The sequence below is a fragment of the Salvelinus fontinalis genome, chromosome 2 (genome assembly GCF_029448725.1).
Source record: "Salvelinus fontinalis isolate EN_2023a chromosome 2, ASM2944872v1, whole genome shotgun sequence".
NCBI classification, from domain to species: domain Eukaryota; kingdom Metazoa; phylum Chordata; class Actinopteri; order Salmoniformes; family Salmonidae; genus Salvelinus; species Salvelinus fontinalis.
In genome coordinates this window covers 80,608,977-80,627,588 of record NC_074666.1, presented here as the reverse complement: position 1 = coordinate 80,627,588, position 18,612 = coordinate 80,608,977, and the positions used below count along the sequence as shown (strand labels likewise).

Here is an 18,612-nt window from a genome sequence, read left to right as displayed (position 1 = left end):
AAAAGGGACCGAGTGGAGAGACAAAGAGGAACTAAAGGCCTTTATTGGTTTAACCATTGGTAGGTCAATGTCCTCATTGTGGTTTTACAGACGTGTTTAATACATTTTATGTACACACTTTATTCTAATATGGATGAAATGCACATTGTTATATTTGGTAGCAGTTATTTGTTTTCTCTCGACTCCAACCCCATTCGATGCGTGGAACAGATGTGGGTGGAGCTATGTCTACATAACGGTGCTAATTTAAAAAACTCACAAAAGCTTTGACGAAGGCCGATAAGTAAAGCTTATTAAAGAACAGTGATACCCAGACTACACCCTGACTACGAGCGTTGCAAAAATAAATTTAGGAATCTATGTTATTCAATAATTGTATCCACACTGCTCGCGTGCGTCAACGAGCGTCTGCTTTGCCAAGGGCTAAAATAGAAGTCATTCCTATTTCTGACGCAGATCGCACTGCAAGTCTTGCCTCCCCCATCTCCTCATTGGCTTATAGAAGCAGGTACCCACGTGCCATCTCCTCATTGGTTATACCCACGTGGGTGACTAAAAGACTAATTTTGTTGCCGGTCGTCGTGGTAATAATATGAGAGTTTAGATGCCAATCACCATATAAGTTCAAAGATGAAACAACCTGGAAGGATGAGAGATTATTAGAAACGATTCGGTTGACCGTTTTTGGATTAATTGTCGGAGTAGAGGACCTTGTGCACTTCAGGTAAAATAACAACTCAATGTTTATTTCCCAGGACAAATTAGCTAGCAACAGCAAGCTAGCTAAATTGGACAAATTAGTTAGCAAGTGCAAGCTAGCTAGCTAAATTGCCATACATGTTTAATGCTTTTCGACCTGTCCCCAAATTAATGTAATTGGTTCAGAGTTTGTTTTGATATTTTACCCTGCGTGTCGTGATCGCGTTTGGTGTGGGGGGACAAAATAAATGTATGCACAATGGCGCATGCGGTTTGGGTTCCGTGTAATACAATCAAGAGCAGTGTGCAGATTTCTTCTTTTTAACATTTTTTTCTCCATTTAATACGTTTCTTCAAAATGAAAGTTGTTGGTCAGGGTCGATTTGGCCTTCTGCATCCAGAGATCTATTTCTAATTCTTGAACATATAGTTGTACAGTATTTAAATCTCCACATATTCTCCACATATTTTCAAGACAATTTTTGTTCATCAACAACAATTTAAGTTTTAAGCTTCTGTAAAAAGTAGTCAGGTTTCATGGATTTCATGTTCTTTAAAGCCACACACACAATAATCGAAAATGTACACTGAAATCAACATTATTGTTTGATTCTATACATACAGTACAAATGTATTTGCATTTTGCCATACTGTACACTTAGAAAAAAAATTGCTATCTAGAACCTAAAAGAGTTCTTCGGCTGTCCCATAGGAGAACCCTTTGAATAACCCTTTACACAGATGGTTCTACATGGAACCCAAAATAGTTCTACCTGGAACCAAAAAGGGTTATCCTATGGAGACATTTTTCTAAGAGTGTAGATCTCAAGTTTAGCACATCATAACCAGTCATTGCTACGGACTATTCTTTGACAGCACAACTCCTTGACAGCACACTGAATGTTATAGAAGGGAAATAGTCTAAAGTATTAATATATTTACTTAAAAAAATGAAATAATAGATTATATTCAATGCGTTCAGACAATTCATCAAGACAATCACTGTTTTTAAACTGAAGTAAATTATGTAATAATTAAAAAATATATATAACAATGTCAAGTCAGAAAACTCATACAATTACCTGACAACAATACAACTAGAACTCATACACCCAAACAATTTACATCGAAATTCTAACTCATATTCAAACAAAGCCTTTACTCGTATCTACTAAGTGAACATTTTGATGAAAAAGTTGTTTTTTAAGCCCTTATAATTCAACTCACAAAGCTAACCTTTCATGCCTCTCCTGGCATCTATATCTCTGCATCGGCATTCGTATAACAAGGCCTTCACTCATAGTTTGCGTATATGTTGTCATCTTCTTCGTAGTCATTCTCCCTTCCAGCTTTACATGAAGTGAGCTGCTCCAGGTCTAAAGACTCACTGTCTTCATCATAGATGTCTTCAGCAAAATCCCTCTCCATGAAGATATCTGGATTTTCATAGTCCGACTCATCTTCCTCACTTGCGTCTGGCCCTTCACCTTGGATGTTTCCGAACTTGTTCATGGCCCCTGGGGCATTCCTGAGGATGAATACAAACATTTGAGCTACATGCCTGGGGCCGGATTCACGAAACATTACTTACGGAAAAACTTAAGAAGCTGTTTGAGATTTAATTTGAGAAGTTCATAAGATAGTTCGTAAATGCAATTCCTCAATTCTTAGGAATTCGTAATTTTCTTAGGAACTTCGTAAATATCTTAAGAACTTCGTAAATATCTTCTTATGTGGCAATGACATTAGTGACGTGCTTGAAACCAATAAATAAGCCTATGTGACAGGGATGATATGATTTGGCCCACTATAATAAAGTGTTGATCTTTCAATTTTATTACATTTCTTTTTTTGCTTTATGTCTCGAGGATAAAAATGTTTTAGTTGGCTCGTGAACCCTTTACACGCAAACAAAAAAAACATTATTTTTCACACATTACAGCCATCAGTCTAACGTTAGCTACTGTACATCAAAACCAACAATGGATAACCAAGGAAAGCACAAAAAAAATTCAGTAAACGAGAGCTTGAAGTGATGGTGGAGAAAATAGCATCCAGGAAAAGGTTGCTGTTGGGGAGACTTGATAACTGCAGGTTAACTGCAGAAACCAAAAAGAGAGGACGGGCGAGAGTGGCCAAGTCTGTCTCTGCCATCGGGGATATGGCAAGGGACACTGACGCCATAAAACACAAGTGTTCTGACAACAAGTAAGCTGCTAAGAAGAAGGGAGCTGAGACACCATTCATGTAGACCAGCTGGAGGAGAAGGTGTCGTCCATCATAGGGATGGTGGGAGAGACACTGCGAGACCGGTAAGTTAGTTAGCTACGTTAGCTAGCAAACGTGTAAAGACATTATATCCAACATAACTAACAACGCTAACGTTACCTAAGTTAGCCAAGTTCTCCTTTGAAAATTGACGCGATAGCGCTAGCTTTTTAACACTTCTAGAATATTGTAATATATTGTTAATTACTAGCTAGATAATGCTTGTTTTTTTATATTCTTGCCTTTTTTAAATATCCGGTAGCGAACTGTTTCTGTGGCGCAAGACAACATTAATGGTTACAAAAGCACCCATTCGTCTCAAGACAAGAAAAAATCCTAAAGCATTATTTTCCAGAATCCCATTTCTTCTTAACTGTTTTCTTAGTAAGAAACTTAGGGAAAACCTTAAGAACATTTCCAATAACTATATTGAGGAATAGCAACTTTGCTTAACTTTCTCCTTAAGTCTATAGTTAAGGAAAAAATGCCAGTTAAAAAGAAATGTCTTCTTAAGAAGGTTTTGTGAATCCGGCCCCTGGACTTCAAGTCAGGATCTTGGCACAGGTTATCCTTTCATTACTGCAGACATTTCTTTTGATCATTATTTTTGGTGGTACCCTTTTCACATGTATTCCTGCATGGCATCCTTTTTTTCATCCTTCCTCTTTGCTCTTGCGGACAAAGGTTTCTACGTTGACATAGTCCTCTTCATCATTTTCCTCACTCGCTGACACACATCACGACAAGAGAGACATCACAACACTACATTAAGAGAGACCTAAGACAACAACATAGCATGGCAGCAATACATGACAACACAGCATGGTAGCAACACAACATGACAACCACATGGTAGAAACACAACATGGCAGCAGCACAACATGGTATCAGCACAAAACAAGGTACAAACATGATTGTGCATAGACAACAGCACAAAGGGCAAGAAGGTAGAGACAACACATAACTTACTCATTATTTTTAGTGGTAAGCAACTCCTTTTTCACATACATTAGTGCATGGCATCTTTTTTTCAAGTCTTCATCTTTGCTCTTGTTGACAAAGGGTTCTACGTTGACATAGTCCTCTTCATCATTGTCCTCACTCGCTGCAACCACAGTGTTTCCATATGTGCTAATGTTATTGGCAGCTGAGGGATTGATCAGTTTAATTCAAATAAATAATGTCAGTGAATATAAGCAGGAATATATATATCATAAACAGTACAAAACCATAATCAAATTAGGGTTGAAAAATTCCAGTAATCAAAATGTCCAGGTTTTCAAGATATCCTGGTTGGAGGATTCCACATTTCCTGATGAATCCTTCCTGATTTTCAGGACTCTTCTAACTGGGTGTTCTTGAGAACCTGGGTATTTTGCAACCCTAACCTGAATCCTGATTAGAGGAGCTAGATCTTACTTTCTCTCGGGTTTATCATAATAGACTGCTCTCTGTTGCGTATCTTCCTCCAGACTAGACAAGGAATGAGCAGCAGCAGGAGGAGCAGTAGCCCAACTATTACACCAGAGGCAATAATGGGGACTATGGATGCTATGGAGAGAAACACCATAATCAACATCTTTCAGAAGACTACATTTCAGAATTCGTATAGCTATGAAATTCTTATGCAATGTAAAACATTGGTCTTAAAAAAATATTGAATGAATGATAGGACTGATAATATCTATATATTTTTCTACTCACAATCCTTAAATTTGGCCTTCATTGTAATGCACTTGAAAACATGAAACTAAAATGTATTTTACCTCGAATGCTGACTGTCAGCAACTCTGTCTTGTTAGAATGGAATGACAGGGTGGAGACAATAACTTCATAAACACAACTGTAGTTCCCCTGGTCTGTATAGTCTGCAACAGGAACGTGAAAGGAGGCAGAGTGGTTGACTGCTGGCTTAGTTTCAGTCCTGTTGGACCCAGAGAAGTCCAGATAGAAGAGGCCTCCAGGATACTGTGGCTGAATGGAGCAGGTGATGGAGAAGCTGTGGCCCCTGGTCACCTCTGGCCCCTGAAGTCCCCAGAAAATCCCTCCATTTGGAGCACTGAGAGAGACGTTGGGCTGTAACAAGACGACTAACAAAAGACAAGAGCAGGTTGTTAACGTGTGCACTTAACTGCAGCATAACATAACATTTAGTGCCCTCAACTGTAAGTGTGTTCGTAGTCTTGGATCCAAGATGGCGTAGCAGTCAGACGTCTTTGTCTTGTCTCGTCCCATGTGTATATATATTTTTCTTCACGTTCTTTTTAATATTTTTCCTAAACCTCAACTTCAAAATACTCTCTTGCAACCCACCTCACCCAATGTGGTATGGATCTTTTTTCTTTTTTTCCCCCAAAGTATTTCTATTTACCTCTGAACTGGAATAGCTCAACTGAAGCTAGCTAGCTACCAGCTATCAGTCAGCTAACCACTGCTAGCGGTCATCAGCTAACCTTTAGCTCGGAAAGCTCTCGCCAGTTCGTACAACGCGTTTAAAACCAGAGCATACCGGACCTATTTTTCTCTCCATATCCCCGAATTCCTACCACAAACTCTGAACCTTTTCATCTGGATCATCACAGCTAGCTAACCGCAACCAGGGTTGACTACTCCTGGCTAACGTTTCCGTCCCGGAGCTAGCACCAACTAGCCTGGGGATAGCCCATGCTAGACCCATCTCCCGGCTCACTCCTGGGCTACAATATCCGGACCCCTTCTACTGCCGGTACGGGGCACGGAACCCCGCCGATCCTCTATGACTGGAATACTTACATAATCTGCCCAAGGATTCCAACAGGCCCCTCAGGCGCGACGTCCGCTGAAGGCCAATTCTGCTAACCTGCTAGGCCTGCTAGCTACCTAGAGCTACTTGGAACCCTACTAATTCCACGACTGATCTATCGACGTCACAGCATGAAGAGGCAAAAACAGACTTACCCCCATCGCAACGTTCCCCAAAGGCTAACTTGCTAGCCCCGGTCTGCTAACTGCTAGCTTGCCTGCCCCGGTCTGCTAACTGCTAGCCCCTGCTAACTGCTTGCTTGCTAACCCGGTCTGCTAACTGCTAGCTTGCCAGCCCCGGTGTGCTAACTGCTAGCTTGTTTTGCCCCGGCCTACTAACTGTTAGCGTGTTAGCAACGGTCTGCTAACTGCTAGCTTGCCTGCCCCGTTCTGCTAACTGCTAGCTTGCCTGCCCCGGTCTGCTAACTGCTAGCCCCTACTAACTGCTTGCTTGCTAACCCGGGCTGCTAACTGGTAGCTTGTTTAGCCCTGGCCTACTAACAGTTAGCGTGTTAGCATCGGCCTGCTAACTGTCTGAATCGCCATGTTCCCAGTCAGCCCAACCACTCACTGGACCCATATGTTCACTTGGCTACGCATGCCTCTCTCTAATATCAATATGCCTCGTCCATTCCTGTCCTGGTTAGTGATTACTGTCTTATTTCACTGTAGAGCCTCTAGCCCTGCTCAATATGCCTTAACCAATCATGTTGTTCCACCTCCTACATATGCGATGACATCATCTGGTGCTTAGCTCCACACCGACTCCCCAGGTGCTCTCATTTGTTGACTTCTGTAACCGGAAAAGCCTTGGTTTCATGCATGTTAACATTAGAAGCCTACTCCCTGAGTTTGTTTTACTCACTGCTTTAGCACACTCTGCCAACCCGGATGTCTTAGTCGTGCCAGAATCCTGGCTTAGGAAAAACACCAAAAGCCTTAATCTCCATCGCTAACTATAACATTTCCCGCCAAGATAGAACTGCCAAAGGGGGCGGTGTTGCAATCTACTGCATAGATAGCCTGCAGAGTTCTGTATTACTATCCAAGTCTGTACCCAAACAATTCGAGCTTCTACTTCTAAAAATTCACCTTTCCAGAAACAAGTCTCTCACTGTTGCCACTTGCTATAGACCACATTCTGCCCCCAGCTGTGCCCTCGATACCATATGTGAATTGATTGCCCCCCATCTATCCTCTGAGCTTGTGCTACTAGGTGACCTAAACTGGGACATGCTTAACACCCCGGCCATCCTACAATCCAAGCTTGATGCCCTCAATCTCACACAAATTATCAATGAACCTACCAGGTACAACTTCAAATCCGTAAACACGGGCACCCTCATAGATGTCATCCTAACTCACCCTCCAAATACACCTCTGCTGTTTTCAATCAAGATCTCAGCGATCACTGCCTCATTGGCTGCATCCGTAATGGGTCTGCGACCAAAAGAACACCCCTCATCACTGTCAAACGCTCCCTAAAACACTTCTGCGAGCAGGCCTTTCTAATTGACCTGGCCGGGGTATCCTGGAATGAAATTGACCTCATCCCGTCAGTAGATGATGCCTGGCTATTCTTTAAAAGTGCCTTCATCAACATCTTAAATAAGCATGCCCCAACAGATATAGTCCTTCGTTCACTCCAGACCTGTCTGCCCTTGACCAGCACAAACCTGTGGCGTTCTGCATTAGCATCGAATAGCCCCCATGATATGCAACTTTTCAGGGAAGTTAGGAACAAATATACACAGGCAGTTAGGAAAGCTAAGGCTAGCTTTTTCAAACAGAATCGTGCATCCTGTAGTACTAACTCAAAAAAGTTCTGGGACACTGTAAAGTCCATGGAGAATAAGAGCACCTCCTCCCAGCTGCCCACTGCGCTGAGGCAAGGAAACACTGTCACCACCGATAAATCCACTATAATTGAGAATTTCAATAAGCATTTCTCTATGGCTGGCCATGCTTTCCACCTGGCTACCCCTACCCCGGTCAACTGCCCGGCACCCTCCACAGCACCCCGCCAAAGCCCCCACCATTTCTCCTTTACCCAAATCCAGATAGCTGATGTTCTGAAAGAGCTGCAAAATCTGGACCCCTACAAATCAGCCGGGCTAGACAATCTGGACCCTCTCTTTCTAAAATGATCTGCCGAAATTGTTGTAACCCCTATTACTAGCCTGTTCAACCTCTCTTTCGTATCGTCTGAGATTCCCAAAGATTGGAAAGCTGCCGCGGTCATCCTCCTCTTCAAAGGGGGTGACACTCTAGACCCAAACTGCTACAGACCTATGTATATCTATCCTACCCTGTCTTTCTAAGGTCTTCGAAAGCCAAGTTAACAAACAGATTACCGACCATTTCGAATCCCACCGTACCTTCTCCGCTATGCAATCTGGTTTCAGAGCTGGTCATGGGTGCACCTCAGCCACGCTCAAGGTCCTAAACGACATCATAACCACCATCAATAAGAGACATTGCTGTGCAGCCGTATTCATCGACCTGGCCAAGGCTTTCGACTCTGTCAATCACCACATTCTTATTGGCAGACTCGACAGCCTTGGTTTCTCAAATGATTGCCTCGCCTGGTTTACCAACTACTTCTCTGCTAGAGTTCAGTGTGTCAAATCGGAGGGCCTGTTGTCCGGACCTCTGCCAGTCTCTATGGGATGCCACAGGGTTCAATCCTTGGGCCGACTCTCTTCTCTGTATACATCAATGATGTTGCTCTTGCTGCTGGTGATTCTCTGGTACACCTCTAGGCAGACGACACCATTCTGTATACTTCTGGCACCTCTTTGGACACTGTGTTAACTAACCTCCAGACGAGCTTCAGTGCCATACAACTCTCCTTCCCTGGCCTCCAACTGCTCTTAAACGCAGGGAAAACTAAATGCATGCTATTCAACTGATCACTGCCCGCACCTGCTCGCCCGTCCAGCATCACTACTCTGGACGGCTCGGATGGCTCGGACAACTACAAATACCTAGGTGTCTGGTTAGACTGTAAACTCTCCTTACAGACTCACATTAAGCATCTCCAATCCAAAATTACATCTAGAATTGTTTTCCTATATCGCAACAAAGCATCCTTCACTCATGCTGCCAAACATACCCTCGTAAAACTGACCATCCTACCGATCCTCGACTTCGGTGATGTCATCTATAAAATAGCCTCCAACACTCTACTCAACAAACTGGATGCAGTCTATCACAGTGCCATCCGATTTGTTACCAAAGCCCAATACACTACACACCATTGCGACCTGTACGCTCTCGTTGGTTGGCCCTCCATTCATACTCGTCGCCAAACCCACTGGCTACAGGTTATCTACAAGTCTCTGCTAGGTAAAGCCCCGCCTTATCTCAGCTCACTGGTCACCATAGCAGCACCCACTCGTAGCACGCGCTCCAGCAGGTATATCTCACTGGTTACCCCCAAAGCCAATTCCTCCTTTGGTCATCTTTCCTTCCAGTTATCTGCTGCCAATGAATGGAACGAACTGCAAAAATCTCTGAAGCTTGAGACTCATATCTCCCTCACTAGCTTTAAGCACCAGCTGTCAGAGCAGCTCACTGATCACTGCACCTGTACATAGCCCATCTGTAAACAGCCCATCTATCTACCTACCTCATCCCCATACAGTATTTATTTATTTATCTTGCTCCTTTGCACCCCAGTATCTCTACTTGCACATTAATATTCTGCACATCTACCATTCTAGTGTTTAATTGCTATATTGTATTTACTTCGCCACCATGGTCTATTTTATTGCCTTAACTTAACTTACCTCATTTGCACTCACTGTATATAGACTTTTTGTTTTCTTTTGTTCTACTGTATTATTGACTATGTTTTGTTTATTCCATGTGTAACTCTGTGTTGTTGTATGTGTCGAATTGCTATGCTTTATCTTGGCCAGGTCGCAGTTGCAATTGAGAACTTGTTCTCAACTAGCCTACCTGGTTAAATAAAGGTTAAATAAAAAATTTAATAAATAAAATAACTCACCAATAGTGATGTCCATGGAGTTGCTGGAAGAAGAGCTGATCATTTTCTGACCATTCTGGGTTATCTGTTGTAGACAACTGTACCTTCCCTGGTGTGCAGATTGCAGACTGGACAATGTGAAAGTCTTACTGGTCTGAGTGGTTCCAACTGCTAGGGTCATTATTGAAGATCCTCCCCTATGTAAGTCAAAGTTTGCAGTGATGGCAATTCGTTGAGGGACAGAGCAGATGAACTGCACCATTTCACCAGGTGAAAAAGCTGAATGGGAAGGCGTTTTAGAGAGGGTAGGTCTCTTCAGGGTTAAACCTGTACAAAAGTTCTGTGTATTAGTTACAAGACACAGATACATGTAGGACTCCATTTCACGTTCGGCCCTGTTCACTGCACATAACTGAACATACATACATTCAAATCACAAGCAGCAGTATTCTAAATGAATGGTGTCGGAAGTGTTGTTTAACATCTTTTTATCTCTCTTTACTGTTTCTGCACTCATGTCACAACATGATAAAACCACTAATTACCTGAGAGGCAGAAAACACCAGCATCTTCACCATGATCACAGTTTTCATCTTCAAAACTTTTGTGTGAGCACTCTGAGAGGTAGCTTTCATTTCCAGAGCAGTTCACATTATCCAGCCAGGTTGGTTCACTACCCTGACCAAAATAGGCAACGAGAGGGGCACCTACAGCACTCCCACAACCCAGCTGTCCACACACCACCGCAGCATCATTCATATCCCAGTCTTCATCACACACTGTTCCCCACTGGCCACTGTAATAGATCTCCACTCTCCCAGAGCAGCGACCATTACCATTGACCAGCCTGATCTGGGCAGCTTGGAGGCGGGAAAAGATAAAAAGTCAAGGTCATTTACAAGGCATGGAACTGGGTGGTTTTTAGATGCTGAAATTAACCTCAGGACATTATGCATTTCATGATATCAACTATGAACAGATGTGTCATGAAAGAGTTTGGAATGGCAAGACTATGTGACTCCCTTACCTGGGCAGACAACACCAACATCCTCACTATGTTGACAGTTATGTTTTCCAAATCCACTGTGCGGGCACGCTGTGAGATGACGTTCACTACCAGTGCATGCAACGTCATCCAGCCAGATCTTTCCACTGCCTGGACCATATTGGCCACTACTTTGGACTTTGTTTGTACCCTTACAGTCCAGCTCTCTACACACCACCTCAGCATCTGTAATATCCCAGGAATCATCACAAACTGTTCCCCACTGGCCACTGTAATAGATCTCAACTCTTCCTGAGCAGCGATCTTTACCATTGACCAGCCTGATCTGGGAAGTGACTGTCAGGTAAAAAGACATGGGAAGTCATTCATCAAAATTCACAGTTTTGCTTAATTGGCCATCTTTTTTTATAAACGTATTTAACAACTCAGGGAATGTATCTGATTTGTGCATCATACTACAACTTTTTTTTATAAAGAATATGCTGTAGACTTTTTGTTCATTCAATGGGAAAAAAGTAATTGCCACAACTATCTCAAGATGATTCACTTACCAGCAGGTAACACATTTAGTGGATAAACTAATAGAGAAAAACAAATGGATGAAATTAGTGGTAGGCAGTCTCAAAATATATGCATGCAGTAAATGTACAGCTGAAACCACTTGATACTGTCAGCAAAATCAAACTGAAGACGAGCCCACAGGCAGTCTTCTGTGGTTCATTGCATGAACTGTCACAAACACTCAAGAAGCATGCTGTGTGAGAGATTTTTATTTTTAAATTTTTTATTTCACCTTGATTTAACCAGGTAGGCCAGTTGAGAACAAGTTCTCATTTACAACTGCGACCTGGCCAAGATAAAGCAAAGCAGTGCGACAAAAACAACAACACATAAACAAACGTACAGTCAATAACACAAAAGAAAAGAAAAATAGAAAAATTGATGTACAGTGTGTGCAAATGTAGAAGAGTAGGGAGGTAAGCAATAAATAGGCCCTAGAAGTGAAAATAATTACAATTTAGCATTAATACACGAGTGATAGATGTGCAGATGATGATGTGCAAGTAGAGATACTGGGGTGCAAAAGAACAAGAGGGTAAGAAATAATATGGGGACGAGGTAGTCGGGTGTGTTATTTACAGATTGGCTGTGTACAGGTACAGTGATCGGTAAGCTGCTCAGACAGCTGATGCTTAAAGTTAGAGAGGGAGATAAAAGACTCCAGCTTCAGAGATTTCTGCAGTAGATTGCAACTCCGCCCCCTTTGGCAGTTCTATCTTGTAGGGAAATGTTATAGTTAGGGATGGAAATTTCAGGATTTTTGGTGACCTTCCTAAGCCAGGATTCAGGTTGTTCAGACCTCAGTCAGAGGTGTGACTTCCTGTTAGGGAATAGGTTAGGTAGTTTAGACTGCCCATTACAGCTCACTACCACTTCCACACTCCATTCCCCCAGGTGCTGATCCTGGTTGATAAGCACATCCCATTAAGGTAATTCTCAGCTTGCAAGCTGTGAGGTGGCTGGTTTTGTTTGGTGGCCATGAGCAATGTTCCCTTGTAAGACGTGGGTACTTAGCTCCCCCAGGACTGCTGCGCAGAAGAAATATCAACCTGAGCAGAGACACACGAGATGGAACTTCACAAAACTTTACTCGAGTTCCAACCCCGTTAGTTAACACTATCAACGTTTCTCTTCACTGTGGGAATTGTGATCGAATCAACATAATATTAGCCTCTTTCAGTGCAACATACCGAAACAAAACAAACTATGCAAGACTCCATTGACAGGCACGAGCGGTCATGAGTAGATGCTATTGTGTTGAGATCAAAGCGAAGAACCGCATGTAGCTGCGTGTGCACATTTGTTCATAGGCCTATTCTTTGCTAATTAGTGAGTTATTAGCTCAGTAGTAGCTCATTTCTGGTCAGCAGTGGGGGAGTGATTCTAACTATCTTTGAAACGGGAGTCAGATAAAAAGATTTTTAACGTCTTAAAGGGGCAGTGTTGTATTTTGAGACAGGCTTGAATAAGCAATGTAGTCAATAGGCAGAGGGTAGCATACATTTTTGTCTGATTTGCTGTCATACTAATAATGGTATGGGAATAACAATGCATTTTTATCTTGCATCGAACATCAAACAAGACAATACAACAACATTTTCACTCACATCCTTGTCTGAAGGATAAATGGATAAAAAGCTTGTTTTTAAAAGTCTCATGGAATATAGGCCTACATTGAACACTACACATTGGCTGCTGCTGTAGGCTGTATCATAGAACAGCTATGTATTTCAATAGTTATTTCCATGTTAAAATGTTATGGGATGCATTTTCTCCATTGTTTTTGATGGTACATTATGCCTCTTTGGTAGGCATATACTATGAACAAATGGCCGCTTGAAGTTAGTAAAACTAACTTCAAGCGGGTACAGCCTCAGTGTTCACACCATTTTCACAATGTTCAAGTTTGCGCTCAGACTTAAAATGTGTGTAGTGACAAAATACATTTGAGGGAACATTGGCCATGAGAATTTTCATTTGTTTTTGAGTCTTTAGTTTGTACATATTTAGATTTCGTCACCATCTGAACCAACAATAATCTGCTTGGACTGGCCGAATAAGAGGTCAGCTTGCAAGTTGTGAGGTGGCTGGTTTTGTTTGGTGGCCATGAGCAATGTTTCCTTTTAAAATGTGCGCATGCGCGGGCACGCAGCTCCCCCAGGAATGAATAAAAGGTCAAGAGAGACAGAGCTGGCCCTGGACGAAGGTAAGGTTGCTGTCTCTCTGGGCACATGTGCATTCAACACCTAGGCCAGGGGAAGGCCTAGAGAACCACAGGGTACACATGATTTGGAGTTAACTGGCCTGGAAGACCAGGTTTGTTGAATTTAGTCAATAACTGAACTGATCAATTAGCTCAGTCGGTCAGTTCAGTGATTGACTAAATGTGACCGACCGACTCAAATCGGTCTAATGTAGCAAAATTTGAAATAGTGTTTTTTACATTAGATATAAGTAGAGACTCAGAGCTACAAAAGTATATATCATACACTACAGTTGAGGAATAATAGGAAAGTAATTCTGCTCTGAAAGTTGATAAACTTTTAAACTCACCTTTGAGAAAATGGCCTTTGAATATTTTGGTACTACTACTGGAGAGCCCTTTGTCTACACCCATTCAGCATCGTTCACACCCTCTGAAGTTTTAGCCCCACCCATCTCTTTAAGGATGGATCCGAGTCTTCTGTACTAACAGCAGCAGTCAAGCACCCAAGTTAACTTGATAGCTACTTCCTGCTCACTGAACATTACTCGCCCTAGGCGAGCTGGTTAGGCTGTTATGTTATCCAGAGTGTTGGTGACTGCAACTGTGCTGTCAGATTGTCCGTTCATAAATTCAGAGCGTTTTGCTCTCGGAGCGTTCAGAGCGCAGACTAGACGCTCTGGCAGATGAGTAGGGTTGATCCGAACGTTCTGACCTCACAACAACTGGCTAACATTGACTAGCTTGCTAGCTACAAATGAGAGAACACCCCACTCTGACCAATTTACTCACCCTAGCAGAGCTGGTTAGGCTGTTTTCATGTTATCCATAGTGTTGGAGACTGTAACTGTGCTGCTGGCGACAATTTAATTACGCATTTTTGCCGATGTTTACTGTCACCGGCCATATGTAACGTGTAAGTTATTCTGCGCTCTGGCACACTCAGACGAGAGCGCTCTGAAATCGGAGTAGATGGCCAGACTGAATTTAGAACACACCCGGAATGGTTACTTTTATAGACATGTTTTGTTAAGACATGTAGCTAGATAGCTAGGTAAACAATGAACCATAATCCCAACTCATGATGTTACTACCCTGCATGAATCTGCAGGTAGCTAACCAACTAGGTTCAATGATAGCTGGCTAACATTAGGCTATAGCTAGCCAAGCAAATGGCTCTGAGATGTGAATAACAAGATCATACATGTAACGTTAGTTAGCGAGCCAGCCAGCTAACATTAGCTAGTTAACAGTACACTTTAACTTGAAATTAAAATACTTTCTGTCAAAATTAGAAACGTGTAATATCTGAAAATGTAGCTAGCCAGCCTATTTTATCCGTATACATCCTTCATGGATGGACGCGTCTCCTGTTGGATGCTAAGGCTGCCCTTAGATTTGAAGATGTAATCCAGAGACCGATGTTTTCTCCATCTCCTTAGCTATCATACTCGAATTCCACTGATATCAAAACTCGGTCCTCCAGAGTGAAAAGCAACACTTATGCAGTTTTACTAATGATATGTTTAAAAAAGGAGCGTTAGACAGGATTACCTAGACATAATGACCAGCTCAAATACGGAGTGCTATACGGCAGACCAATCCAAACTCATCTCTTGGCATGTCCAGCCCAGTCATTAGCACAGCCAATCGTGGCTAGCGGGATGGTTGCTGCCTTTTTCTGTAGCTAAACCAACTAGGCTCGTAATTTAACAATTTTATTCAGATTTAGAGATGGCATACAAGTTTGTTATTAAGGCACATTAAAGTTCACATGTTTGAGAAAAGATTTCGGTCAAACGTCTATCCTGTGAATTAGTGAACCGCGACAAATGCCTAGTTTACTGAAACGGGTCACAAGTTCAACACACCTGGTCTTTCAGGTCAATTAAAGCAAAATCCTGCATACCCTGCGGCTCTCCAGGAACGGGATTGCCCGCCTCTGACCTACAGTTGAAGTCGGAAGTTTACATACACTTAGGTTGGAGTCATTAAAACTTGTTTTTCAAACACTCCACAAATTTCTTGTTAACAAACTATAGTTTTGGCAAGTCGGTTAGGACATCTACTTTGTGCATGACACAATTTTTCCAACAATTGTTTACAGACAGATGTATCACATTTCCAGTGGGTCAGAAGTGTACATACACTAAGTTGACTGTGCCTTTAAAAAGCTTGGAAAATTCCAGAAAATTATGTCATGGCTTTAGAAGCTTCTGATAGGCTAATTGACATAATTTGAGTCAATTGGCGGTGTACCTGTGAATGTATTTCAAGGCCTACCTTCAAACTCAGTTCCTCTTTGCTTGACATCATAGGAAAATCAAAAGAAATCAGCCAAGACCTTCACAAGTCTGGTTCATCCTTGGGAGCAATTTCCAAACGCCTGAAGGTACCACATTCATCTGTACAAACAATAGTACGCAAGTATAAACACCATGGGACCACGCAGCCGCCATACTGCTCAGGAAGGAGACGCGTTCTGTCTCTTAGAGATTAACGCACTTTGGTGCGAAATGTGCAAATCAATCCCAGAACAACAGCAAAGGACCGTGTGAAGATGCTGGAGGAAACAGGTACAAAAGTATCTATATCCACAGTAAAACGAGTCCTATATCGACATCAGCAAGGAAGAAGCCACTGCTCCAAAACTGCCATAAAAAAGACTATGGTTTGCAACTGCACATGGGGACAAAGATTGTACATTTTGGAGGAATGTCCTCTGGTCTGGTGAAACAAAAATAGAACTGTTTGGCCATAATGTCCATCGTTATGTTTGGGGGAAAAGGGTGGAGGCTTGCAAGCCGAAGAACACCATCCCAACCACGAAGCACAGGGGTGGCAGCATCATGTTGTGAGGGTGCTTTGCTGCAGAAGGGACTGGTGCACTTCACAAAATAGATGGCATCATGAGGTAGGAAAATTATGTGGATATATTGAAGCAACATCTCAAGACATCAGTCAGGAAGTTAAAGCTTGGTCGCAAATGGCTCTTCCAAATGGACAATGACCCCAAGCATACTTCCAAAGTTGTGGCAAAATGGCTTAAGGACAACAAAGTCAAGGTATTGGAGTGGCCATCATAAAGCCCCGACCTCAATCCCATAGAACATTTGTGGGCAGAACTGAAAAAGTGTGTGCGAGCAAGGAGGCCTACAAACCTGACTCAGTTACACCAGCTCTGTCAGGAGGAATGGGCCAAAATTCACCCAACTTATTGTGGGAAGTTTGTGGAAGGCTACCCAAAACGTTTGACCCAAGTTAAACAGTTTAAAGGCAACGCTACCAAATACTAATTGAGTGTATGTAAACTTCTGACCCACTGGGAATGTGATGAAAGAACGAAAAGCTGAAATAAATCATTCTCTCTACTATTATTCTGACATCTCACCTTCTTAAAATAAAGTGGTCATCCTAACTTACGTAAGACAGGGAATTTTTACTAGAATTAAATGTCTGGAATAGTGAAAAACTGAGTTTAAATGTATTTGGCTAAGGTGTATGTAAACTTCCGACTTCAAGTGTAGGGTTCATAAGCTGATTTCTCACATAAATGCACACATTCATTCAGGTTACAGAACCAAGTCCCTTAGACAAAGGGATCCGTTGGCTAGTTAACACCTCCCTACTTCTATTACAACTTCAGACTCAAGAAACAAGAATATCTCATAACCCAATGTTCCTCTTTCAAGTTAACCCTGTCAACCACTCCCCCGAAAAGAACATGTTAAAAGTTTTTTTTTAAACTCTGCTTCTAAAAAGGGGAAGCATGATGGATTGTGAGAATGTCTATTTAGCATAAGCTAAAGTCAATTGAACCTAAAGCATGTACTATGCTATGATGATGATCTATTAACTGCTTATAAGTGGCTCATTTATCCATTTAGTTTGTTTGTTAGATTTTGAACCCTAGAATAAAGTGATGGCCACAATGTGCGTGTTTAGGTTACTGTAAACTTGGTATCATTTGATTGGTTGAGAAGGTTACACCTAAACACGTTATAAATGTAATTAAATGCCTTTGTTCTCTCTCTTATGCTGTATCCAGTCCATGGAGGAAGGTTGTATGATCAATTCTCATTCCCAAGGCTTCTAGGCCTCTGGCCTATTAGGCACCTCTGTTTGTATATACAATCAATATTACATTAATTGCCTGTATCAATTATCTGGCAGATGTCAATCTTTCCTTATTGGTCAATGATATGATTGAGAAAATCCACCCCTTTACTAAACATTGATAGGTCATTTGACTATTTGCTGGCGATTTATGATAGTCTGGACAGATTACTCTATTAATTCAGAGATCCAAGTCTTTACTTGAGATTCAAGCAAATCTCCCATTGACATTGATTTAGATTGACAAGAACATTTGAAACACATTTCTCAACCGAATGTAGGATTTATCCCCGAGTACTTTTATCCAATAAGCAGCCGTTAAAACCATGAATTTCAAGCAAAGCAGTGTTCTCCATTTGCTGACAGATATGAAATTAAATTGCACGTTTTGGAAGTTAAACTCACCCATTGTCAGATAGAGGAGACTTTTCAATATGTTGATCTTCATTTCAGAAATTAAGAGAGGTATTTTCTCTTGTAGAACTGAACAAGCTTTCTTGTAAAATGTGTGGTGACCAGTCTCTGTCGGGGACTGTCTGGTGAATTTTTTGTGCCCAGCTCAGCTCCTCTGTTACTTCCTAATTTGTGCTGTTGTATCTAGGGTAAACAGTTTTGTTGCAAGTAAAGCCCATGTACCCTGTTTGATTGATAGACAAACCAAGGAGAATCAAAAGTGAGAGCTTGATGGTCTTGACCTAAGGAAGTAGATTAGGAAGGCAAAGGCCCAAAATAGCGAGTCGAGAGTCACACCTTTTACTTCCCAGTGCTCATATTATTTTTATGGTTGGACCTCGTCTCACTTGGCCTTCTAATCCCCTTCAAAGAAGAAGTGTAGACATAAAAGTTAATCTCCAAAACATGCAATGAGGATCCAGTTCAGTTGAATGCAATCACCCAACAGTTAAACACATAATGCTAGTTCCTCAACAGCACTGGAACTGACCAAAGACACAAAGTGACACCCCACCAATGCATACAACAACTACA

At 41.9% G+C, this 18,612-nt stretch overlaps 1 protein-coding gene across 1 annotated transcript; it reads right to left on the bottom strand.

Annotated features, from left to right (window-relative positions):
* Positions 1 to 1,292: 1,292 nt before the first annotated feature.
* LOC129828339 (uncharacterized) lies at positions 1,293 to 18,146 on the bottom strand. The gene is made up of 9 exons (XM_055889475.1): positions 18,031 to 18,146; positions 11,297 to 11,323; positions 10,767 to 11,081; positions 10,285 to 10,599; positions 9,761 to 10,066; positions 4,734 to 5,057; positions 4,387 to 4,518; positions 3,937 to 4,072; positions 1,293 to 2,227 (listed from the first exon to the last, which is right to left on the bottom strand). The coding sequence occupies exons 1-9, from the start codon at positions 18,071 to 18,073 to the stop codon at positions 1,993 to 1,995; spliced, it is 1,833 nt and encodes a 610-aa protein (XP_055745450.1). The 5' UTR covers positions 18,074 to 18,146; the 3' UTR covers positions 1,293 to 1,992.
* Between the last annotated feature and the right edge of the window lie 466 nt (positions 18,147 to 18,612).

What these genes read in the sequence shown, in the direction of transcription:
- LOC129828339 (XM_055889475.1), bottom strand. Translation starts at nt 18,073, where the DNA reads ATGAAGATCAACATATTGAAAAGTCTCCTCTATCTGACAATGG. An exon ending in TGTTGGTGTTGTCTGCCCAG is followed by an intron (nt 10,600 to 10,766) that starts GTAAGGGAGTCA and finishes CCCGCCTCCAAG; the next exon opens with CTGCCCAGATCAGGCTGGTC. An exon ending in CTTACCACTAAAAATAATGA is followed by an intron (nt 2,228 to 3,936) that starts GTAAGTTATGTG and finishes ATTCATCCTCAG; the next exon opens with GAATGCCCCAGGGGCCATGA.